Genomic DNA, 27125 nt, shown 5'->3' on the forward strand with positions numbered 1-27125 from the left:
CAAAAGATATGAACAGGCAATTCTCAAAGAAAGAAATCTAAGCTATCAGCAATCATGTAAAAATATTCCAATTCACCATAATTAGAGAAAGGCAAATTAAGCAGTTTTGAGATTCTACCCCATACCTATATTAAGACCAACAAAGATGATTTTTTTAAAAATGACAAATGGAGAAGCTTTAGGAAAACAGGTAAACTAGTGCACTGTGGGTGGGACTAAGAATTAATTGCTGGTCCAGGCATTTTGGAAAGCAATTTAGAACTATGCCCATAAAGTTACCAAACTTAACATACACTTTGATCCATCTATAGCACTACTAGGATTGTACCACAAAGAATATAAAGACAAAATGGAAATATCTTGGTGATTTAAAATATAGGTAGAAATAATTGTTTTATACTGCTTGGTCCTAGAGACAAAACTAGGAGCCTGGTGGGGCTAGAGAGGGGGTGGTGGGGAGGAAAGAAGAAAGAAAAAAGAGAGAGGAAGAAAGACACAGGGAAAAATAGGAGGAAGGAAGAAAGGGGGGGGCAGATTAGGGGAGGAAAGAGATGGGGAGAGAGAAAAAGAAGGGGGAGGGAGAGAGACGGGGAGGAGAGATATTTGATGTTAAGAAAAACTTCTTAACCATTAGACCTATATAAAAGTGTAATGGACTGCTGAGAAGTTAAAGGATCCTTTTCACTGGAGGTCTTCAAGCAAAGGTCTGATGGCTACATGTCTTCTATATTGTACAAAAGATTTTTTAATCAGGGCCAAATGGCCTTTGGGGTCCCTCCTAACTCAAATATTCTGTGATTTAGTGAATCTCTATCATTATCATTATCTTAAAATGAGGAGACAGATTGATACAGATATAAATATGGAGAGAGAGAGAGAGAGAGAGAGAGAGAGAGAGAGAGAGAGAGGGAGAGAGAGAGAGAGAGAGGTTGATAGATCCCTATTGCCTATTGCCTCTGGGGTAAGAGCTTGCCAAGCCTTTTCCAGACTCCTTTGCAGTCTACCTGCCACCCAGTTCTGACCTGTGGCTCCAAGAAGTATAGCATGTCCAGAGGGTCATAATCCAGTAAACTGTTGGCAGGGGGGCTAAACCAGATTAAAGATAACCAGCAGTCTTTAAACCCATTAGTGAATTAGGGGAGTATTTATCCCAGGCATGTGAAGACTTCCCCCAGCAGAAAGGGTGGATGAAAATAATTTGTTCCAACCACCACAAAGGTGGCAGAAGCAAGCACTGCACTTAGGCCATGGTCAGACACAGGCCATCCATTGCATCCTTAGCCATCACCAGTCATCCTGACTCTTGTCCTGTCACACGACTTCGTTGACTATAGAAGAGTGAGTTGATGGCTTTGTGCAACTCTGCCTCACTTAAATAAAAAAAGTCAAAAGATATCACCAAGAATGATGTCATTTTGGAGCTCATCAAGAACGAAGGATAACAACTAACCAACCAGTATCAGAACATCTGTCCAGTGTCATTTCAAACTGGACACACATGAAGGTAATGTAAAACAGGCAGAAGTTACAATATACCTCCCTTTTCTGGGCCCCAGCCCAGCTTGGAAGGCATTTGCAACGAGATTTCTGAATTAACTGAACAAATATTATTGTCATGATTCCAAATGAGTGTAGTAATTCTGACAACTCAGATTACTGGTAAAAGCTCATGACAAATCCCAATCCCAAGCTCTGGATATAGGCCCCTCGGGGCCAGGGCTTTGGCCACTGCATGATCAACACTTCCCTACTTCAGACCCAAGGCATACACAGCAGTCACCTAGAGTGATATAGCTCAGAGTCAGAACACCAGGCAATTGTTTTGATTTCCCAAACAGCATGTGACCCTTCCACAGCCTGATTGCACACCTAAGTCCCAGGAGCTATTGCACAGCTATGATATGGGTCAAGCAAAAACACTTGGGGTAGATTACCATGTAAATGGTCCAGTGCTGATTACTATCACTCTCCAATAAATATTTGATGATTGGTACAAAATCCATCCCCATGATAGGAAAACTCCAAAAGATTGTAAACGGGGTAAATTCACAATTTCACCTCAGAGAACAGGATGGCTGTGACTAGAAAGAGTTAAGATAGGATATAACCTTGTGATCAATCTTCTGGTCATGAATAAGAAAGTCAACTCCCAAATGGAACTGATCCAGGATCCATCTGCACAACCCATTTTACCAGGGCAGGAATCACATCTACTTAAGTCTCCCCCATCACACCCACCAATATCAAAGTTGGTGCTGCCTGAGTATGTCCAGGATGTTGGATGGGGCAGTAAGTGCCTGGTCTCCACTTAAGAGCCAGTAGCCTACTATTTGGCAAAGGGAAAGGGAAAAATAAAAGTATCAGGGATAGGGAGTGATGTGGCCTCCCTATCCCTAGCTTAGGATACAAAAGGCTCCTAAAAGCAAACGTAGGTTGTGGATATCAGAAAGACCAAGGATTTAATGCACAGCCACAGGAGAGGAGTAACAATCAAACTATTGATTATAATTCTACCAGGCTGAGATGCTAAGAGAGCTTATAGCTCTCCTAGTATCCTGAAAAGAACTTTGAGGTAAGATTGCAACAATGTCTAAAGCATGCCAGCCTAGGGTAAATGAATATGCTTACTTAGACTCCCTAGAAATCAAGTGTGTGCCTTGGTTAGACAGACTGCTACTACAACTTTTTTTTTTTAATTTTTATTAATTAATTTTTTCAAACAAATTCTCTGCCTTTTTTCCCTCTTCCTACATCCCACTAAGAAGCAAGAAAAACAAAGTTCCTTCTTACAAATATATATTGTCAAGCAAAACAAATTTCTGCATTGGACATGCCCCCCCCAATATATATATATATATATTTATATTTATATATATATATATATCCATCTGCACTGAGTTCATCATCTTTCTATCAGGAGGTGGGTAGCCTGTTGCATCATAAGTCCTCTGGAATTGTGGTTGGCCTTCATGTTGATCAGAGCTCCTACGACTTTCAAAATTGATTTGTCTTTACAACATTATTATCATTGTATAAATTATTCTTCTGGTTGTTCTCTCTTCACTCTGCATCAGTTCATGCAAGTCTTACCAGATTTCTCTGAAACACACACACACACACACACACACACACACACACACACACACCCTTTATCGGTTCCTATGGCACGTCATTCCATCACATTCATATACCATAACTTGTTTAGTCACTCCCCGATTGATATACTGCCTTAATTTCCATTCCTTATTATCACAAAATTGTTATAAATATTGATATGCATATGAGTCCTTTTCCTCTTTGATCTCTTTTGGGAATATAGACATACAAAGAGCATACACAGCTTAATAGCTTTTTGGGCATAGCTCCAAATTGGATTCGAGAATGGCTAGACCAGGTCACAGCTCCATCAACAATGCAATAATGTGCCTGTTTTCCCATCTCGCCTTTAAGTATTTGCCATTTTCATTGTTTTGCCAATCTGGTAGGTGTGAGGTAGAACCTCAGCTACTTTAATTTGTATTTATCTAATTATTAGTGATTTGGAGCATTTTCCTATATAATTACTGATATCAAGCTTACATTTCTTCCTCTGAAAACTACCTGTACAAATTCTTTTGACTATTTATCAATGAGAGAATGGCTCATAATTGTGTACATTTGAATCAGTTTCCTATATATTTAGAAATGAGACCTTAATCAGAGAAATTTACTTCAAAGATCTTTTTCCATTTACTGGCTTCCCTTTTTTTAACTGCATTAATTTTGTTTGTGCAAAAACATCTAACTTCTTGGGGGCAGCTGGGTAGCTCAGTGGATGGAGAGTCAGGCCTAGAGACAGGAGGTTCTGGGTTCAAATCTGACCTCAGACATTTCCCAGATGTGTGACCTTGAACAAGTCATTTGACACCCATTGCCTAGCCCTTACCACTCTTCTGCCTTAGAGTCAATACACAGCATTAATTCCAAGAAGGAAGGTAAGGGTTTAAAAAAAATCTAACTTTTATATCATCCAAATTGTTCATTTGACTTTCTATGATCATCCCATTCTTCATTTGGTAATTAATTATTCCCCCTATCCACTAATCTGACAGGTAACTTCTTCCTCATTCTTTTGATTTGCTTATGATGTTATCCTTTATGCCAGTCACAAACCCATTTGGAGCTTATCTTGGTATATAGAGTATGAGACATTGGTCAACTAGACCTAGTTTTTGCCGACCACTTTCAAATTTTATTGATGGTTTTTGTTGAATAGTGAGTTCTTTCTTCAGTGGCCAGTATCTTTAGGTTTATCAGACAATAGGCTACTGAGGGCAGCTAGAGGGGGCCATGCCTGGCCTACAGTCAAGAAGACCTGAATTCAAATCCAGCCTCATATACTTCCTAGCTTTGTAACCCTGGGCAAGCCACTTAACCCTCTTTGCCTTGGTTCCTCATCTGTAAAACAAGTTAGAGAAGGAAATGGCAAACTACTCCAATATCTCTGCTAAGAAAACCCAAATGGAGTCATGAAGACTCAAACATGACTGAAAATGACTAAATAAGGCTACTGTGCTCATTTGCTTCTGTATATTCCACTTATCAACTTCTCTATTTCTTAGCTAGTACCAGCTCTTTGATGATTACTTTAGTATTATTTGAGGTCTGGTACTGTTAGTTCCATTCCTATATACTTTTTCCTTTTGAGATTTTTTACCTTTTTTCCTCCAAGTGAAATTTATTATTTTTTAGCTCTATAAAGTAATCTTTTGGTAGTTTGATTGGTATGGTTTTGAATAAGTTGAATTATCATTTTTATTAAATTGGCTATGCCCACCCTATGAGCAAATATTTCTCCAGTGATATAGATCTTTCTTTGTGAAAAGAGTATTTTGTAATTTCCTGTAGTTCCAGTGTTGGTAGGTAGACTCCTATTTTATATTTTCTGTAGTTTTTAAAAATGGGATTTGTTTATTCCTGATAGAATTTGGTGGGGGGTGGGGGAGTCATATAGAAATGGTCATGATTTACGTGAACTTGTTTTATATCCTATAACTTTGATGAAAATGTTTCACTTCGTCTTTTTAATTAATCCTCTAGGATTCTTTAAGTAAATGATTATCTGCAAAGATCCTATCACCTGCAAAAAAGCAATAATTGTTTCTTCTTTCCTATGCTTATTCCCATGTCTTCTTGCTAGCATTGCTAGCACCATAATTGATAATGCACATCCTTGCTTTATCCCTCATCTTTTCAGAAAGGGCTTTAGTTTATTCCCATGACAATGGTTCTTTGTTTTAGAAAGACACTATTTCTATTCAGGAAATATTCATTGATTCCTATGCTTTCTGTGGTTTTAGCCTTCTGCACCAAGTGATGTAGTCAAGTGATTTTTTTGTTCTTATTAATATGGCCAATTATGCTTATAGTTTTCCTAATATTGAACCAGTCCTGCAGTCGAGCATAAATTCAACCTGGTGATATATTACTGAAATTTCTTTGCTAATTTTTTAATTAAGATTTTTGCATCAATATTCATTAGGGATATTGGTCTACAGTTTGTTTTTTTAATCTCAGTTTCAAACGATCCCAGATTTTGGAATCAAGATCAAATTTGTATCATAGAATGAACTCTAGAGGATCTCTCATTTTCTAATTTTTTCAGTTTATGTAATATTGGAATTTTTAAAAAATGTCTAATAGTTTTCACTTTTAGGCTCATTTGATCCTGGATTTTTTTTTCCTTTTGGAGTTCTTTTATAGATTGTTCAATTTTTCTTCCTGAGATTAGATTAAGTCCTCTGTTTCATGTCCTTTTAATATGGGCATTTTGTTTTAATAAACATCTATTTCACTTAGATTGGTATATAATTTGGAAAAATATTTCCACATAATTTATTTAATTTCTTCTTCTTGGGTTGTAAATTTTCCTTTTTAAATTTTTGATACTAGTAATTAGGTTTTATTCTTTCTTAAAAAATAAAGTTAGCTAATAATGTGTCTATTTCTTTTTTTAAATAGTATTTTAATATACTATTTTAATTTTAATATACATAATATTTTTATTAATTCAATTTTGGGGGGATTTAAATTTTATTCATCTCTTCTTTAATTTTCAGGATTTTTATCTTAGTGTTTAATTGAAGTTTTTAATTTAATTGATTTTCCCAGGTTTTTTAAGTTGCCTGTCCAATTTGAAATCTTCCCTTTCTTTCTTTTATTGATGAAAGAGTTTAGATATAACATTTTCCTCAAGGACTGCTTTGGCTGCATTCCAAAAATGTCATCTCGCCATTTTCATTATATTTAATGAAATTATTGTTTCTATGATTTATTACTTGACACATCCATTCTTTAGAATTATTTGGTCTCCATTCAATTTTAATTTTTGTTTTAAGGGGCCCTTTGTTGAACATATTTTTATTGCATTGTTGTTCACAAAAAATATATGCTTAATATTTATTATTGTATTTGCAGACTTTTTTATGCCCTAAAGAATGGTAGTTTTTATGAAGGTACTACACACAGCTGGAAATTTTTCCTTTCTATTCTCATCCAGTTATCTCAAGAGGTTTATAATATCTAACTTTTCTAAAATTCTATTCAAGCCCTTTACTTGTTTGGGTTTTGTTTGTTTGTTTGTTTTGGGGTTTTTTTGGTTTGTTTGTTTGTCTGAATCTGAATCTAAGAGGAGTGAATTAAGGTCCCCCAATATTATAGATTATTTCTCCCTGTAACTCATATAACTTTTCCCTTAAGTATTTTGATGCTATACTATTTGGCACATCTATGTTGAAAACTGATATTCACTGTCTATGGTATCTTTCAGCAAAATGTAGTTTTCCTATTTATTTCTTTTAAGCCTATTTTTCTATTGTTTTCACTGAGATCATGATCACTACCCCTGCCTTTTTATACTTCAAATGAAGTATAAATTTTGCTCTATTCCCTTATTTGAACTGTGTAGGGCATTCTGCTATCTCAAGTATATTTCTTTTAAATAACATATTATTGGATTATGCTTTCTAATCCATTCTGCTATTTTTCCATTTTATGGGTGAGTTCATACCATTCACATTTGTGGGTATGATTATTAATTTTTGTTTCTCTCCACCCTATTCTTTTATATTTTTCCTTCTCTTTATTTAGAATTAAGAGGATGATGAAAGAGAAATTAATTTAGCACCAGTGCTCTGCTTCTGTATCCCTGCCCCTCCTTCTTCTCTCTCATCCAAAGCCCAATACTAGTTCTTATCTTTCCACTATTTTCTTTTAATTCCCTCTTTGAAACCCATCCTCGTCAAGAATTTGTTTTGCTTAGACAAATCCCTCCTTTAATCTATTCTCCTTCTTATTTCTACTTTTCTCTTTCCCTCTTTGCTGTTAAAGTGCATTTCTGTACACAAATCTGAATATATTCTTCTCTTCTTTGACCAATTCATATGAGGAGATTCAAGTGATACCCATTCCTTCCATCCCCTCCTCCTTGTTTGTATAGAATTCGACTTGAGTAACCAAAGCTCCCAAAGTGGTGTGATCCAAGGGAAAATCCAATTGCTGCCTCCCTCATCTAAGCTCTACAAGTCCCTGACATGGGTCTATACAACATTCTTGTTGGCTTGACCCCGGTTGGAAATTCCAATAGAATACTGCTAGGCTCAGTCTCTATCTAGAAATTAGCAACTATAAAGCTCTTCTGGTTCACAGGGATGGCTCTTTAGGCTCCTCTTTGGTTTGGACTTCCTGCCTGAATTATTCTACTTCAGGCTTCTGGTTAGACTGGAGACTGGAACTGAGACCCTGCTCCACTCCTGAGGTCATAGCCACACAACTACTGTTTCTGAACTTGCTTCTTGCTCAGTACATAACCTACACTCCAACTATGGTGACTCCACCTTATCCTAAAATACCATCATCTGCTGAGCATAAGTCCCCTACTCAGTCCACCCTGAATCTGTGACCCATATTGGGTAATAAATGACAGAGCTGCCACCTGAGACTTGTTCCCACATCCTACTCAAGGTCACGGTCCCTCTGTATAGGTCTATAACCTTTTTCTGGCCTGTTGCATGGCCTTGATTCTCTTGTAGTTCCTATGGCCAGGAGGCACTCTTGGTCAGACTCTCTCCCCATTTCTATGGAACTCTCTACTCTCACCTTATACTGATTTATGTTGGAAATATTACTCATTGTGACTTTTTCTTTCAATTTCTCTATCAAGACTTGATCTGGCACATTTTCTAGATCTTTGTGAAAGAATTATGCTGCAGAAAGAACTAAGCTGTCCTTTTTCCTATTTCTCTACCATCTTGCTACTACAATTTTCCTGCAAACTACCATGAAGGAAATTTTGCTCTTCACAGAGCCAAAATGGTGGAGTGGGTATCCAGAGTCCCTTGGCCTCTACAAAATTACTCTCCAAATAACTATACATACTACCTCAAAACAAATTTGGGAATAGCAGAACTCACAAAAGGATGGGGTGAAATAATTTTTTAGCCCAAAAAAACCTACAAGACTAGAACCAGAGTGGAAGATGAGTGCAAACCAGCATGCCAAGGCAAACCTCACCTTGGCAAGCCAGCACAGGCTTGGGGGAGGGGGGGGAACTGAATCAGCAGCAAAGACTTCCAGAGCTCTCAGGTACAGCTTAGTAAAGGGAGGTTGGCCAATGTTCAAAAAGAGATTTTAGGGGTCCATTTGGCTATGGGTACAAGACTCTGTTGCATTGCCCATATGCAGATCCAGGTTATAGTCTTGGGTTATGATCCCAGGGGAAAGAAGAGCAATTAGCCACATTAGTTCTTGTAATTGCAGAAGAGTAGGAACTCAGTTCCAAGGTGGAAAAGAGTGCTTGTGGCTGATCACAGACTAGAATATAGGCTAGAAAAGTGTTAAACACACCTCTCTTTAGTCCATACCACCTTTGGAGAATTGAAAACTTAAAGAACCCCAGAGCTAACTCAAAGTTGCTGCATAAAGCTTGGGGGAGTCCATCTGTACTAGGTGTGTGTGTGTGTGTGTGTGTGTGTGTGTGTGTGTGTGTGTGTGTGTGTGTTTTAAGTTAAAAGACAAGAAGAAGGCTGGAAAATGAACAAGCAACAACAACAAAAAACTCAACAAAGGAAGTTATTTTGGTGACAGAGAAGAACAAAACACAAATTTAGAAGAAAACAACAAAGTCAATATTATTTCATCCAAAGACCCTCGAAAAATATAAATAGGTCTCAAGCCCTAAAAGAATTAATGGAGGAGTTCAAAAAGGATCTTAGAAATCAAATAAGAGAGGTAGAGGAAAAGAGAAATTAGAATAATGGAGGAAAATAATGAAAAAGGAATAAGAAAGGTTGGTAAAAAAGGCACAAAGATCCAATGAGGAGAAGAAAAAGGCATAACTGGGCAAATGGAAAAAGATATTTTTAATGCACTGAAGATAATAACTCCTTAAAAGGAGGCCTAATTTGCCATATGGAAAAAGAGGTACAAGCATTCACTGAGGAAAAGAACTTTTTTAAAAAAATAGAATTGTCCATTGGAAAAGGTACAAAAACTTACTCAAGAAAATAATTTCTTAAAAATTGGAATTGGGCAAATGGAAGCTAATGATACTATTAGAAATCAACAAACAATAAAACAATGTCAAAGGGATGAAAAGACAGAAGAAATTTGGGAAATATCTCATTGGAAAAACAACTGATGTGGAAAATAGATCAAGGAGAGATCTTAAGAATTACTAGACTGCCTGAAAGCCATGGTCAAAAAAGAGGCTAGACATCACCTTTCAAGTAATTACCAAGGAAAACTACCCTAATATTCTGGAATCAGAAAGTAAAATAGGAATTAAAAGAATCCACTGTTCACCTCCTGAAAAATCCCAAAATGAAAACTCCTAGGAATATTATAGTCAAATTCCAGAACTACCAAGACAAGGAGAAAATATTACAAACAACCAAAAAGAAACAATTCAAATATCATGGAGCCACACAAGGTAACCCAAGATTTAGCAGTTCTACATAAAAAGGAGTAGAGGTCTGGGAATGTGATATTCCAGAGGGCAAAGGAGCCAGGTCTTCAACCAAGAATCACCTACCCTGCAAAATGAGCATAATCTTTCAGGGGGAAATGGACATTCAATGAAATAGAGAACTTTCAAATATTCCTGATGAAAATATTAGGGCTGCTTGGGAAATTTGACTCTCAAATATAAGACTCAAGAGAAACATAAAAAAAGGTAAAACAAGAAAGAGAATCAAAAGACATTCAAGTAAGGTTAAATTGTTTACACCCCTATGTGGGAAGAGGATTCTTTTAACTCCTAGGAACTTTATCATTATTAGTTCAGTTAGAGGGAGTATACATAGAAAAAGGGCAAAGGTATGAGTTGAATATGATGGGTTGATATCTAAAAAAATAAAATTAAGATGTGAGAAAGAGCAATGCATTGAAAGAACAGGGAAAATAGGAATAGAATGGAGTAAATTATCTCACATAAAAAAGAAGCATGAAAGCAGGGAAGATGGGGGAGGCAGAGGGGAGCACTTGAACTTTACTCTCATAGGAATTGGCTCAAAGGAAAAATAACATACACAGTCAATTGGGTAAAGATCTTATCCTATAGGAAAGTAGGAGAAGAAGAGAATAAGAGAAGAAGGAATGCTGATAGAAAAGAGGGGAAATTGGGGGATGGAGTGATCAGAAGCTGCTGGGGGCCATCAGTCCACGACGCCTTGACAGAGTCACTCATGGTAGCTGGGGAGACCACAGAGTGGTCCTTGGCGAGGTGTGACTGCCCACTCTATCCCCCTTGCATGATTTCTTTCATCAATGCCCCTTACCTATGAATTGACATGATTATTATTTCCCCTAGTCTCAAAAGAAATAATACAAGAGCAAAACACATGTACCCTAATTCTCCAAAACATCACCAAAAGATCAGACCCTCAAACCCAATCCCAAAAAGACTATCATGGGTTAACTTTTACTTAGGTACATAATTCCCAGCAAAAACGCAGCTACAGACCAAGCCCAAAACTTTCTCATGAAGTCAGCACACAAATCAATCATAGAGGCCCATACAATATGTACAGGTATAGTACAGGTACACTAAGCTTCAATATACCTCAGTTACACAAATCAGTAACTCAAACTCCCTAGTAAGCCACCTGTGATGAAATCATTTATCTTGTATTCTGTCTGTAATCACAATACAAAAATATAGAATGTTAATCAAGTGATTTGTTAAAAGTTAATGCATCACTTTTCCAATTATCTCTCTTTGATTTTGTGTATCTGCATGCCAAGAGAATGGGTATAAAAATAAAGATCAGACATCGGGAAAGCGGAGCAGCTCGGAGATGCAAAGCAGTCCCATGACCGTAATGACTAAGCTGTCTTCTGTTTGTTATTTATTTTATTTTATTTATTTTGGCTGATCATTCTCCACCTGTCAGGAACCCTGGAGTCTCGAGTGGGGCTGGACCCTGACTGCGGCATTCTAAATACTTTTGAGGATGGACAGGATAGGAGAAAGAAAAGAATAAACATGGTGGGAATAGGATAGAGTAATACACAATAATCATAGTGGTAGGAAAATTTTACACATCTTGCTAATTAAGGCCTCATTTCTCAAATACATGGAGAAATGAATCTAATATATAAAGAATCCAAGTCATTCCCCAAATGACAAATTAAACAATATGAACAGGTAAAAAACTATCTATAATCCCATGAAAAAATGTTCTAAATCATTATTAGAGAAGTGTAAATTAAAGCAACTCTGAGATACCACCCTATACTTATCAGATTGGCTATTATGACAGAAAAGGAAAATGACACAACTTGAAGGGGATATGGGAAAATTGAAACACTAATGCACTATTGAGGGAGTTGTAAGTTGGTTCAACCATTCTGGAGAGCAATTTGATTCTATGCCCAAAGGATCATAAAACCTTTGACTCAGTAATATCATTATTAGGTTTGTATTCCAAAGCAAAGAATTAGAAAGTGAGGGAACAACCATAAACTATGGAATGGCTAAGTAAGGTATATTATATGATTGTAATGGAATTCTATTGTGCTATAAGAAATGCTGAGCAAGAGGACCTCAAAAAAAACCTGAAAAGACTTACAGGAACTGATGCAGAGTGAAATAAGCAGAACCAGAAGAACATTGTACACAGTTACAGCAATACCATAAGATGAAGAACTGTGAATAATTTAGCTATTCTCAGCAATGCAACTATCCAAAACAATCCCAAAGGACTCCTACTAAAAAATGTTATAAATGTTTCTGGAGAAAGAACTGATGGAGTCTAAATATACATAATAGCAAACTTTTTTCACTTTATTAATTTGGGGGGGTTGAGTTTTCTTTCATAAAAGAATATAGGAAATTTTGTTTTACAAAGTCTGTATCAGATTGTTTACCTTCTTAGGTGGTGGTGGGGAGGGAAGGAGAGAATTCAAGATTTAAATTTTTTTTAATCATTGGAAATTGTTTTTAACTGTAATTGGTGAAAAAATAAAATATCAAAAACATATTTAGCTTATCTTAATAAACAAGTGCCCCATGCTCCACTGAGGCAAAAGGATAAAAGGAAAGAAACTCAACCTAACACAGAGTAAAAACTACACTCATATGCCCAAATGTTCAGGGGGTAAGAATAAAAATGAGTGGGGACAGCTAGGTGGCTCAGTGGATAGAGAGCCAGGCCCTGAGACAGGAGGTCATGGATTCAAATATCACCTTAGATACTTCCTATATGTGACTCTGGGCAAGTCATTTAACTCCAATTGCTTAGCCCTTACTACTACTCTTCTGCCTTGGAACTGAAACTTAGTATTGATTCTAAGACAAAAGGTAATAGTTTAAAAAAAAAAGAATGAAGGTGAAAGAGAAAAGCTTTTCATGGCTATGAAACTCCCTAGTCTACTTTAAGCTAATACAGGCAGGTCCTTAGGAAGGCTGACCCTGATGCTGCTTCGGGGAACAGAATTCTGCAGCTTCAACAGAATACCTTCTGCAGCAGAGTCTGGGCTAGTGTTCAATTCCTAATTAATGAGATTTCCACCCTGGTCCCTGGGGAGCCCATTTCATAATCCAATTGTCTTCATCACCACCAGGAAAATGTGCCAGATAATCAGCTTGAGTTTTCCTTTAATTCTGTCCCAGGGCTCCTAGCTGTCCCAACTTGTACCATACTAAATTAATGGTGAATATGCCTCTAAGCTGCTACCAAAGCTTTTCTTTGGTCATACTATCCACATTCATTTTGTTTTGCTATATAACTTTCAACCAACAAACATTCATAGAACTCCAACTTACAATACGAGTTCAGGTAAGCCACAATCTCCTTGGTCTCAATTTCCTATCAAATAAGAGTTTGACAAATCACAAAAGTTCTTTTCAGGTCTAATAGTCTGTGATTCCCTATAAAATACTATTCTAGGCCATGGGAGATTCAAAGAACAAAAGTACCATTATTGGTACTTAACTTCTATTTGTGGGTGAGAAAAACCTAAGATGTTCGTCACTAATTTATCATCATGTTGTTCTGATCTGGATGGACGTGCCCTAAATTGACTCCCGCTCCCAAAGAGCTAATTCCCCCTAAAATCTTAAGGAACTCACCAAATCACATCATTCTCTCTTCCAAGCAGGCTGACCTGAAATATTCTTACACTCTCTTTATAGTTTCACTGTCACCTTATCAGGACAGTCCAGATTTGCTTGTGGGCTTGAACAGATAGGACTGTAGGGCTTATGGTTGCCTAAATCACCATTAGATACTAGTATTGATCCAGTTACTACAAATTTCAAGGTCTGACCTCCCCAAACCCTGTTGTGTAAGCAGCAAAATGAAAGAGAAACAGTTTTTTTTTTCCCTCCTCCTTCCAAAAGGTGAAGAGCAACAAGAAAGCTGGAAAGGAAGTTCTTAAGCCTAGGAAAGGCCACCAGATTTCTCACTGAGCTCTCATCAGACCTTAATCCCATCAAAGATTAATTTCTTTCCCCCTCTCCTGACCCTAAAGCCTGGAGAGATGAACCAAGATTCATCTAGGGAGGAGTAATATTTCCAAAAGGAAGTGAACAGAGTGAGAAGGAGGATTGAGCAGAAGTCAAGGCCAAAAGGACACTAGCCAGAGGACTAGGAGTCTGAAAGGCGACTCAAAGGAAGTGTCTACCCTTCCGGCCCCCTGGAATTCCCAGGCTCTTGTCTTTGTCCAGGGTCAGTAAAAGACCCACTGAGGAGTCTGCATTAACCCTGAAGAAAAAACAGGGGGAAAAAATGTCGCTATGTTCTGTGGAAAGAAAAAAAAAAGACCATTTTTTCCCCTTCATCCTGCCAGGTCCTTTCTGGACAGCTTTGGAGTAAAAAGGAGATAGGTTATAGTTCAGATCAAATGACTGCACACAGTGACCATGATCTAAGCTAAAGTGGCAGGGTGGGATTGGGAAGCTGCTACTCCTCCCAGTCAGGGGCCCACCTTCTTAGAATTGTTCTTTGCTTGAAAGCTATTTTGAGGGTAGACTTCACAGGGTGCTTCTTCATTAGTCCCATGTTTGTCAAAGCCCAGGTGATTCATCAGGGGCCCATTCATTCTGCTCCAGCAAAAGTAGCCAGGAATTTATAGGCAAACCAGTCAGCTAGGCCAGCTCTTCCAAATTTGTTAGCTGATTTCTTGCTATTTCCATTACAGCCTGAAGCAGTGACTTAAATTTCCCAAAGACAACATACTGGACTGCTGAGATAGGAAAGTAAAAAATTTATGTGACACTATTTGTCCCTTCTACACACCTGGCAAAGTTCTCAAAAATTATCAGGCACAGGCAATGAAGTGTAGGAGAACGAGTACTGGAATGCTGTAGCCAGTTGTGTGGTGATCTAGAACAAGTCATTCATACCTCTCCCCCACCCCATCCCAGGCCTTCAGCAATTGTAAAATCAGGGCATTGGATTAAACATTCTCTGAAGTCCTTTTCAGATCTAAAATTCCTTAAATGTGCATTGTACTCCCCCATCTCCATCCCACCTCCCTACAAGGCAGTGGGGAATACCTGAATAAAAGAAACATTTATTAAGCACTTACTCTGTGCAAAGCACTGTGAGATGACAAAAATCATCCCCTCTCTTATTAACGCTTCCCATTCACCTCAGCCCTATCCTTCCCAAATCTCAATCTAGTTTTGCTTTTCCTCTTTCATTGTGTCCCTTATAATGTTCAGGCATTAACAAACTTTCCTTCATCTTGTGCTCCTACCATCTTTTGGCAGTCACAGGGACCTGGTTCTCTTCCAAACAACTCTACGTCCCTTCTTAACCTTTCCAGTCTGGGAATCACCTACTGTCCTGTGCCTATCCTCCAAAAAACTGATTCTGGAGGATAAATTAGCATACACTTGTTCCTACTTCTAGAGTCTCCCTCTGCCACTATCAATCAATCAGGTTGTCTCCTTTGAGGTTCATTCTATCTACATATATTGCCAGTTAGTTCTGATGCTGTTCCTTCAGGCCCATATCTTGTTTTATATCCATCTTTCATTACTTGCCTTTGCTTTCATCTTCTATATGTATCTTTTCAAAAATCCAAGTTGCTTAATTTCCATTCACTTCCACATTTCTCTCTCTCTCATTGGAATTATTTTTCTTTGTGTCTTCAGAATTTCATTCCTGAAAACTTCCTTTCCCTCCTGGTATGACTTTGGTCAAATTTGGATCCAGAGGATCCTTTCTCTGAATCTTTTGAAATCTTCTCTCCAATAACCTTGCATGCATACCAGACTAGGCTCAATTTTCTCTCCTTTTTCAAATTTCTAAGATGAAGTGATGGATTTCCCCTCTATTTCTCCTCATACCTACTTTAGCACCCAATTCCTTTTGGTAAAATTCTGATCCAGGATAGCAGTTTTCCAAATTCTTCCATCTTTTGATGGATAAAGTTATCATTAGAACAAGACAAGAAATTATGATTTGTGCTCTGCTTTTCAGAGCATGAACTCCATCCAAATGATGACTATAGTATGATCCATCATTCCCCAGCTTATGGTCTGTTTCCAAAACTTACCTATTTCCACCCTCTTGCTGAGTGTTCTACAAGATATTCTTTTTCCTTTTTTCTTTTCTCACCATCTTCTATCCTCCTGCTCTAGCCAAGTCTTTTCTGTCTTTAGGAATCTTTTTTTTTGGGGGGGGGGTTACATAGAAACTCTTTCAATTTTTTAAGTAACACTACATTCTTCCTGATAGCAGGGATTGAAGAGATGTTCCTCAAGACCCTTTACTTTGTCTTCTCAAAAGGAGATCAATCTGTCTTTTGGACACAGATAATTATCACTTGTCCATGGCAGAAAGTCAAATGTCATGAAGTCTGTGTAAATCACTACAAAATTTTCCCTGTTCTTCAGACATACCAGAAGTACAAGTTTCTTGGGCTTTTGTCTTTCTTACTAGTCGTGGCCAGCTCTCCTGGGTCTTGAAATCCAAAGCTTTTATTCTCAGCTCTAAAGTACTATAGGCACAGCCAATTTCCTTTCCTTTTCTTGTCTTTCCTAACTTCCTCCTTGAGTCTCCTATTGTCCTCAAGTCTTCATTTTTAAGGATTTACCAGTTCCCCTTTTCCTTTCTTCATCCTTGAGTTAGCTCAGCAAAGGTCAATCTGCTGCCTAGCCAAACCCTCTTCTCCTGAAACCACCTTGTAGAAAGCAGATGCCTTGCAGGTAGGAAGGGGCAAGCCCTGCTGTGGAGAAGATGTTCCTTTCTATTCTGACACAGCAGGGGTTCCAGGTTGTCCCACGGGAAAAGAATATAGGGCTCCCTTTCTTAGTACTCTGAGATTCCTCCCTCCCCAGTATGGGAAATAGAGCAAGTCTATTATATATTTATAAAGCCTCCTGAACTCCAGCCTCCATTTCTTTTTGAAAGAAATGCCTTTGGTGAGGGGCCTTCCAAGGAAAAATGACTCCTCTGGGAGAAAAAAAAGGCATTGGTCATTCTTTCGCAAAGGATTCACGATTTGCCCTCTATCCTACTCACTGCTTTTAACCTAGAAGACTTGTACCTAGACAAAATGCCCATTCAAACATTTTAGTCTCCCAGCTCCTTAATCTTAATTCTCAGGATCTACTCCTTCACTCCACCTCAGTCACACACTGTAACAGTCACAACCTTGATCTCCTCCTTACCTAGAAGTGTTTCACTCCCATGTTTAAGATTTCTGAAATTCTATAATAGCCTTCCATTATTCCCTCTCCTTTCGATTCCATTCCATTTCATAATTCCCTTTGCCTTATTTCTCTAAAAGTCATTTTTTATTTGTTCTCACCATGACCTCTCTACTCTTCGGGACTCTCCCTATTCTGGCTTTCCTTTCCTCCCTCCCAATCTTGACCCCATAGGTAGTTAACCACCTCAAATCTTCTTTCATACCCCTGATCCCTTTATTCTTTCTTCCCTAATGCCTTACCAGACCTCATCTGTAGATTATTTCCTCCAGCTTTCTTCTCTAGTTCTCCAATGTCGATGAATGGAATTGAAAAAGGTCATGCCACTGGACTCTAGTCTTAACTAGGCCTTCATGATACAAAGCAATCCTCTTACTCCCCCTTCTCTATTATATTTCCCACAGGAACTGTTTCAAATTTCTATTCTTTCCTCCATTCTCCCATATCAATCCCTTCTTCCTTCCATCCTTCTTAGAAAAGGAATTTATCTCTTACTTTACCGAGAAAATATTTCATTCACTATTAGTTCCCTCTTCTCTCCTTCTAATACACCTCAGAATTCCTTAAAATCATGGATGTCCTTTTCACTTTTACTCATCTCTGATGAAAAGGCTATCTTTCTCAGTGCCAAAATCAACCCTTATAATTGTATCCTTGATCTCATTCCCACCCATCTTCTCTATTGAATTGTCTCCACAAGCATCCTTACCCCCTTCCCTCTTTACTTACCTACTAGCTACTTTCTTTTGCCTTTAAATATCTCCAGCTCTTCTCCATCCTTAAAAAAAATCTTTTACTTGACCATATCGTTTCCTCAAGCCAATATCCTACATTTCTACTCCATTTCACAACTAAATTCCTAGAAAAATCTATGTATACTCATTGCCCTCACTTATTTTTCCTCTCATTCATTTCTTAGCAATTTGCAGTCTGGTTTTTTACTTTATCACTAAACTGAAATTTCTTTCCAAATTTGTCAATGATCTTAATTGTTAAATCCACTGTTTTTTTCTCAGTTCTATGCTCCTTGCTTCATCCTCTCTGTGGTATTTGCCATTGCTCCACCACCTTTTTCTTCTGAATACTCTCTAAATTTTTGTAATACTGCTCTCTCATGATAATCTACCTGCCTGGCCATACCATATCAGTATCCTTTGCTGAATTATCATCTTTGTCTTATTTCTTAACCTTGGGTGTTCCCCTAAAGTTGTTCTTCTCTACCTATATTCTCTCTTTCCAGTACTGATTAAGAGCCAAGATAGTGGCTTAGTAGCAGTGAAAATTGGAACCTTTTTCAAAATCCTGCCAAACCTACCTTAAAATAGCACCTCAAAACTCCTGAAGTCACAAAAGCAACAAGGAGATAGTGCTGGGGCTTTCCTGCAGAAAACAACTTGAAAGATAGGCAGAAAAAGTTCATTTTCATGGGATAAGGGGGAATCAGAAGTAAAACTGCACACAGAGGAGTGCCAGTCAGCCACCTCTCACCTACTGCACCAGATTCCAAGTCTGAGCATAGGACAACTTTGAGATTCTGAGACTCTGCTTAAGCAAGCAGTAAAGCACCCCACAACTACCCCTTGAAGTCCCAAGTCCTGGCACTAGCCTGCAGTGAGGCCCTGAAGACCATAAAGTTTGGCCCTTTTAGAATGTGGTGAAGCCTCAAGCCCTGGGGCAAAATAGTTCACAATGCTCTGAGTCCCATAAGCCATGACTGCTTTCTCTGACTGGATCCCCCAACCCCTCCAGGAACTAAATCTTTGGATCTTTTCTACTCTCATTTTTAATCTCTCCCTAACTGCTGGGTTCTTCTTTACTATCTGAAAACGTGTCTCTCATCTCCTAGACATTAATTTCTTCTTTCATATTTCCTGCCTGCTTAACTATTCCTTTTTAGACTTTTGTTGTTAAATTATCCTTCTCACTAACCTAAGCATGGATAACCTCTAGGATCTGTCCTGAGCTTTAAGTTCTCTCCTTTAAAGACCTCATCCGTTTCTATAGGGCTTAATTATCATCTCTATGTAGAGGACTCCTAAATCTTTATCTCCTTCTAATCTCTCTCTTGAAATCCCATATCACCAACTCAAAATGGCCACCTAGATGTTTTGTCTCAAAATCATGATATCTGTAACAGAACTGATTATCTTATCTAAATCTATTGCTCCTTCAAACTTCCCAATTTCTGTTAAAGGCACCTTATCCTCCCAGTCACTCAGTTTTCATAACCTTGGAGTGTGATCTTTGACTATTCCCTCAGTCTCGCTTCCCAGATCCAATTAGTTGCCAAATCTAGACAGCATTATCTCTACACCTCACAAGTCTATCCCCTCGCTCTCCAGTCACAGGACCACCATCGTACTTCAGGCCCTCTACCCCTCTTTCTCAGGTCCAGGTCTCACTATGTCACTCCTCTCTGCCTCCAAATGTTTAGTTTCTCTATTGCTTCTGGGGCACAATAGATCCATCTGTCATTGAAGTCACTCCCAATCTAACTCCAGACTACCTTTCCAGCTTCATTTCATGTAATTTCCTTTCACATACTCTCAATCTAGTCAAACTTCACATAGGCCACATCCCACATCTACCATGTATTTCTTTTTTAGTTCTTTTAAAATCTTTATTATCCTTTGAGACTCCATTGAAGTGTCACCCGATCCAAACCTGTGCTTGTTAATGTTCTTTTTCTTCCTCAAGTTTCCTTCTTTTAAGTTATCTAAGACTAACATGACAGTAACCTCCCCTCCTCCACCACCTAAAATATTAAACTCCTTGAAGGCAGGGTTCAGTTTTTCTATTTATTTACCAAGCACCTCATACCTAGTAGGTACTTAATGTTTTTGAATTGATTTAATTTGCAGTGATCTGTCTCCATTGTAATAGTTATCATTAAACATGATAAAAAATATCTTTCATTGAAGTTTTTGTTGGTACTTGAGAACTAGGGTAAGATCAAGAGGTAGCTGTAGAATTTTCTGAAGGACTTCTGGGAACTTTCAAAGGCTATTTATAAGAGAATGGCAATAATTTTCAACATGTTCTTAAAACATTCTGCCTTTATCATAGTTGTATTCATCTTACTGGGAGCTGGTCTTGGACAAGGTCTATATATAATGTTTCAACTTTGTATCCCTAGCACTGAATAGCTTTAGTGCATACGTAATTGTTTGCTGAATTAACTGAATATCTAATTTCACCCACAAAATGAAGGACTTCTCTTTTTCCTTTACATAAGCATCTAACGCCATTCATTTTTTAAAATTGTATTTATTTTTATTTTAAAATTAAAACCCTTACCTTCTGTCTTGGAATCAATACTATGTATTGGTTCCAAGGCAGAAGAGTGGTAAGGCTAGGCAATGGGGGTTAAGTGACTTGCCCAGGGTCACACAGCTGGGAAGTGTCTGAGACCAGATTTGAACCCAGGACCTCCTGTCTCTGGGCCTGACTCTCAATCCACTGAACTGCCCAGCTGCCCCCTAACACCATTCATTTATATCAGTCAGCTATGGTGTTCTGGAAGAAGAGAGGTCACAAATAGAACAAAGAAGGAGAAAAAAATTATTCAAAAAAGATCTTCCTCAACAAGAGACAGAAGATATATCCTTAGCTGTATGACCCTGGACAAGTCACTTATCCCCATTTGCCTAGTCTTTGCCCTTCTGTCTTAAAGTTATTACTAAGACAGAAAATAAACTTTTAAGTCCTTAACTTCTAAAGTCTTAGAATTAATAGTGTATATTGGTTCTAAGGCAGAAGAGTGGTAAGGGCTAGGCAATGGGGGTCAAGTGACTTGCCCAAGGTCACACAGCTAGGAAGTGAGGTCACATTTGAACCTAGGACCACCTGTCCCTAGGCCTGATTTTCAATCCACTGAGCCACCCAGCTACCCCCCAGAAAATAACAAAAAGAAAAAATACAAGAGATAAAAGAGATGGAGGTAGGGTGGGAGAGAAGATACATAGCATACATACATACATACATACACACATATATGTATATAATATATACTTAAGAGAGTGAAATTAGCAAAAGAATTATGGAACTATGATTAGTGGAAGAGGGAAAGGAGTAGTGGGAAGAAATCAGAAATGCATGCAAATAGTGTCTTGATAAGGCAAAAAAAGAAATGATAGGGAAGAGCCCTTGGATCAGAAGCTCTGAATTGGCCATTGTGGGAAATATCATCAGTTCAGGACTGCTCGACTGGTGTCAGAGGGCTGGTTGTTGATAAGGGGAGGTAGTGTATAAACTCACTTTCATACATATAAAATGTACCATAAGTCCAAAAGGTGACAATCCAGGGTTCAATTTTATTGGAATGCTTGTTTTTGTTGATAGTTATTCAATTTAGAATAATAAAAAATAACTTTATTCAGTTATTCCCTGAGCACCCCAAAATAAAACAAACTTACTTGGGAAAAATATTATGTTAAATGAGATAATATTACCAGTAGTTCCATAGGAACAATGATATAAAGGACAGATATGTCAAATAACGTTACAGCAGCATGTAGTGATTATATAGTGGCATTTAATAACACTGTAATAATAACGTAATGTCAATTGTATCTTGCTGGTCAGGGCAACATGTTATGCAGAGTATGAATGCGCATATATATATATATATATGTTATGGCTACACACCGAGTATACAAATTTATCTGTGTTTAGTCCCTGCCCACTAACAAATCTTGTACCAGTGTCAACAACAGACTGTTCTTACTGAGTCTTTTTAGAATATAGTCGGAGAGCCTGAGTCTAGTCTATCCTCTAAAAGTCTTCTTTATAGCACATTCTCAAACACTTGTTACTAATGACCTTGATGAAGAACCTGAACCAAATTCTATCCAAACATTGGTGGAAAGCAGCTAATTTTTCTTTTCCCAAAGCCCTGAGGTCACTAGGTAGTTAGGGAATGAAAAGGAAATGCCCACAGAAATGAGGATGATAAGGAAGGACTATAGAGATGGTTCTTGGCCAAACCCCAACCCAGTATCAGAAACCCTATAAGAAAGGTAGCGAATAGTGCTTCAAATCATCCAGGTGGGTTCTGAGATGAATCATCTGAGGACTCCTGCCCCTAGACTCCACCAACCTAGGGATCCGAGAACTGCAGGGGCATTTTAGAAGGTAGAACTTCCATCAAGCATAGAAAAGTGATGCAAGCGGTATTAAGGGGGGAAAAGAAAAGAGTTTTCTCTTTCTAGAACTACAAAGAAAGTGACAAGACATCTGCATTTGAAGGCAGGATCAAAGTAATGGGAAATAATGGACTCTACCTAAGATTATATTTCTGAACAAATCTGGAACTGACCCTAAATTCCACACATTCCGTCTTCTTTCCTAAGCACTGGGATGGGAAAGGTGTGAAGGCTAGGGCAGTCCATAAGAGCTAAGTTTGTCAGAATAAAAGGGCTTTCTTTCAATGCTTCTAGTTCCTTACTTTCTGTCTACAGCCCTAGAGGAGGATGCCAGCAGCACTTAATGCTTTTTAGGAAAACGTGTCTGCTTCCTTAGATGGAAATCTGAAATTCAGTTTGATTCAATTGACTTTTACTTGGTCATTTAGCAACACTTCTGAGAACTCTAGTGGTAACCACGTCTCACAAGAGAAATCTAAGCAGAAAAAATGGGCAGAGCAGAGGACTTTCCATCACATTAAGTGATGCTCTATTTAAAAGCCTCCTTTATGGGATTCCTGCTAAGTGCCACGTACATGTGACATTTTTCCTACATCTAATCAATATCAGAACCCTTTATCCTACTTCTAGTCAATATTGAAATATCAGAATCCTGCCCATCTGGACCAGGATTCTCTTTCCTAGAGAGAAACAGAGAGAAAAGCATGCTCATCTTCCATAACAGGAACCTCAAATATCCTTTGTTCTTTAAAAGCCTACTATGGAGCCATCATCCACAAATTTCTTTAAACCTTTTCAAAAGTTATTTTTTATTTTGAACTTTAATTAATGAACTTCTTGAGACTGGGACATCTAGATTATTCCCCGCCCCGCGCCCCACCCCCCAACTTCATTTATTTCAAGTTTCAAGTGAGATCTTCTCCTTTATGTTCCAGAATCTGGTGAGTCTGACATATGTTTCCCCACCATTCCCTTCACGGATTCATGACATACTTGATTAATTAATCAATCGGTTCTTTGCAATTGTCCTTTCAGAATAAAGAGTCCTGATTCACTTCCTGTAAATGACATCCTTTGTTTCTGCTGAAGATTTTTTTTTCAAGGTCCAGGATTGTGATTTCATTGGTAGAAGAGATTTCAGGTGGGCAAACTCTCTTTACTAATAAAGATCAACTGCCCCTCTGAGACTTATAGCCTTAGAAAGTTGCCTGAGGTCCTGAGACTTTAGGTAAAGATTTTCCTAAGGTTCCAAAACCAAGTATGTGTCAGAGGCCCAGGTGGTCTTCACTCCATAGCCAGGCCAGCTCTCTAGGCACTACTGTCTCTCTGCATATATGCCAAAGAAACTCCAATGGCAGGTTTGTTTTTCAACATCCACAAAAACACAAATAAATGACATCAACAAATATAAGTTAAATCTACCCAGAAGCAGAGCAAACACGCAACAACAGATAACGCGATCATTACTATCTACAAAAGAGGTAACATTCTGAAGCGCCGGGGATCTGGTCATACATGAAAACCTTATAAAGTGCATAACAGAGTGCCGAGGACTAAAATGATCACTTTGTATTCAGACGGCACAAACAGCCTTCTCAGCAATAAGTGGTCGGGCTCCCTTCATCTTAACTACTGAGATTGAGGGCACTGAACTAAGACAATTAGCCAACTAGTGAAGAGGCCACTATGGAGCCTTTAAAGTGATTTATAGAGAAGAGTGGCAATTGAGCTTGTTGCTGTGATTATGAATTTTAAATGCAACCCATTTTGTTAGATTACATATCACGTCTGGACATTTGTGATAGACGCCCATGATGAAGAACAAAGGATACCAGGTCATCATTCCTCCTCCACGGTGAATGAAGCAAGATTGGTTCATTGATTTTTTGAAAGAGAACAGCAATGGTCCCTGTAGCGCACCACAGTCAACAGCAAGAAAATTGAGGGTCTGACAGAAACTGATGCACAACTGTAACAGCTAGACCCCTACACTTTGTCAAGGAGCCTCTCGTGTCCTCTCTGCTCACCCAGCATGGTACAGGGGGAAGGCAGTGGATTTGGAGGAGATCCAAGTTCAAATATCACCTCAGTTACTCCTTCCCCATTTGACTTTGGGGAGTCACTTAACTTCACTGGTCCCCATGCACCTCATCTAACAAATGGGAGGGAATTGTACTAGAATGGCCCTGGGCTCTCAGGGGCCTTCCCACTCTAACTCTTTGATCCTAAGATCCAACTAAGCTGAACTCAGTGAGAAAGCTTCATTCCTCCTGCTCAGCTGTGGCAGGGAACGAGGACAGCAAATCTAGGGGTCCTGGAACATTCTCCCATCTTTCTCCTACTGGCCAAGCCTTTTGCTTCATGATCACAAAGAGTCTTCAAGACATCTCCACTGAAAAGCGGAGGAGTTGTTACGGGTGAGGTGGCCCGCTCAGTGCCTTCCCAGAAATGTAATTCTCCGGAGTCTCTCTCTCTCCCTCCCTTTTAATGTTATTTCTGAACTGAAGAAAATTAAATCAAAGGGCATCTTATTGTCTGTACAGATCCTGGCGATTCATCTATGGAGGTTCGAGTTGTTCAAACTGTCATTCACCTGGGGCAGCTCAGCATTAACCCTGAACAGATTTCAAGCCTGGCCTCAATTTCTTCCCTGAGCCCATGATTCCACCTTTCTTCTGGTTCCAGGCCCCCAGGTAAGGATGGAGAAAGAACCTTAATTCAATTCACTTTGCTCTTTCCCAGGGGGAATCTTTTCTCCAGCGTGTGAGGTTCCAGCAGATATACCAATGATACAAATTCACAAGGGCAAAGCAGCCCAGAATGTAAAAAGAAACCAGGCAAAAAACTAGGTAGAATTCAACAAGAGATGGACAACATGGCCCCAGTGTTATGCTCTATCATACAGAGAGGGCCAGGGAAAATGTAATGGGATGACAAAATGACAAGTGGGAAAATCACTTTATTTGATCTGGAATTCAAGGATTTATGACCTGCCTCATATAGTTTGTGTGCTTGAGTCCCTGAGACTCATAGAGATTTTCTCTCTGGCTTCCCTCTAAGATCTGGCCAGATACTTCTGGTGAAATACTAATGATAAACAGCTCCCACAGGTTTCGTTACTATTTTGAGTAAGATAAATGGCAGCAGCTGGAAAGGTGGCAGGAGCCATTATGGACAAATACTCTTTAAAATGCATCATATATAGTAAGCCATCCTCCAAACTCAAAGGCTGAAAACTAAGGTCTAGCAGTACATCTATAATCTGTGGAGTAATAAACCCACACATAGTAATTAATCCAACAGGAAGCAAAAAAAGAGTTCCCCAAACCTATCTCTTGACCTCAACTACTCTACAAATGCTGCCATTTTTCCCTTTCTAAAATTCACGTTAAGCACAATGAGATAACTTGGAGTTTATTGCTTCAAAAACCATCTTTAAGGCAATGAGAAAAAATTACTTTCTGCTAAGACCTGAAGATATGTCACACTCTCTTGGGTATGAACATAGTAAACCAGTTGGCTCAGCTCAGAGAATCTAAATGCACTTGAACTACATAACTCAGTATATATCCTAACTCCTATGGCAGTGACCATATTCTTTGGCAAAGTATGGAAGGTTTAAGGAAAATTCCAAAAACTCTCTTGCTCATCTGTTGATTGTACTGATGGGAATTGGGTAAGGAGAGATGTTTAATTTCTTTCCATGCAGAAATCTAAATCCCTCATTCCTGAGCCTACAAACTTCAATGGTTACATCATTTTTTCCATAAGCCTAAGTCCAAGCACCTTCTGAAAATGGGAGAATTCCTAGAAGCTAATTCTATTCTGGGTTATAAAGTCCCTCAAGCCATTTCCTGCCCTTCTGAAGGAGAAGGAGGTATTCCAGGGAATGAGGAAGGACAGATGAAATTTTATTCATTTTTTTCCTCATCAGGAAGAGCTCCATTGAGTCTCCTCTAAGTCTCCTCTGTTGTGGACCATCAGGTACCAATCCGCACACTCCCTTGGAGGCCCTCTCTTGGGATAGCCCTGCATGCCATCAAGGCCACCATCTTAGTCCTCCACATTGAGATGAAGTTACTGTGGAATGGAGGATACTCAAGTGGAGGGTACCCAAGAAAGGGTCAAGTTGTTAGAAGCAGAGTCCTGCTCTTGGGTTTGATCATCCAATGAGAGTTTGTCCTGATGACGTAAAGCTTCTATGCTGAGTTTCACAGGTTGAGTTGGCTGGCGCTGCCTCCTGCTGGAAAGAGCTGTGAGGGTGGAGTTTCTGTGGAACCAGACAGAACTGGAATTAGCTTTCTATCTACTTCAGTGAGTTCACTTCAACCCATCTGAATTCATCTTTCTTGCTGAACTCTATTTTCTACATATTTATAACTAGTCAGGCTACTAGACAGCAAACAGAAGCATCTAGCTGGGTAGTAATATATTAGTTAACATCCTCTATTTTCCCTTCCCTAGCTGCCCCAGGGGAATGATGATGTTTTACGGTCAGACTGGTTCAGGAGGAAATGAAATCAAGTCCTAGTATTCTGGGTTGCTGTATCCTGTTTTGACATCAGGCAGCCTCAGTTTCCCTTTTATCCAGACTCTCAAGGACAGCGATTCAGTGCAAGAGGGAAAACACAGAGCGATATGTCCTCTTATTCTTGCTCAATATGGGTTCAGGCTTCATAAATGTCATCTCCCAGACTAATTTTTCTATAACACCACTTTCGACATGCCCAAATATTCTCAAAGACCCCTGTTGCCTCTAAGAGCAAACCCAAATACTTTTG

The 27125-nt window shown here is 38.7% G+C and overlaps 1 protein-coding gene across 10 annotated transcripts in view; it reads right to left on the reverse strand.

Annotated features, from left to right (window-relative positions):
* Positions 1–27125, reverse strand: part of RGS3 (regulator of G protein signaling 3) — a 233983-nt gene that overhangs the window by 49443 nt on the left and 157415 nt on the right. The window contains exon 19 of one of the 10 annotated variants that reach the window (XM_007474998.3): positions 21494–26614. The exons of the other annotated variants lie outside the window; for them this stretch is intronic. Within the exon in view, the coding sequence (XP_007475060.1) occupies positions 26507–26614 (108 nt within the window). The 3' untranslated portion in view covers positions 21494–26506. Of the gene's footprint in view, positions 1–21493; positions 26615–27125 lie in introns of those variants that run through there. 10 annotated transcript variants of the gene reach the window in all.

This window comes from Monodelphis domestica, chromosome 1 (genome assembly GCF_027887165.1).
Source record: "Monodelphis domestica isolate mMonDom1 chromosome 1, mMonDom1.pri, whole genome shotgun sequence".
Classification (NCBI taxonomy): domain Eukaryota; kingdom Metazoa; phylum Chordata; class Mammalia; order Didelphimorphia; family Didelphidae; genus Monodelphis; species Monodelphis domestica.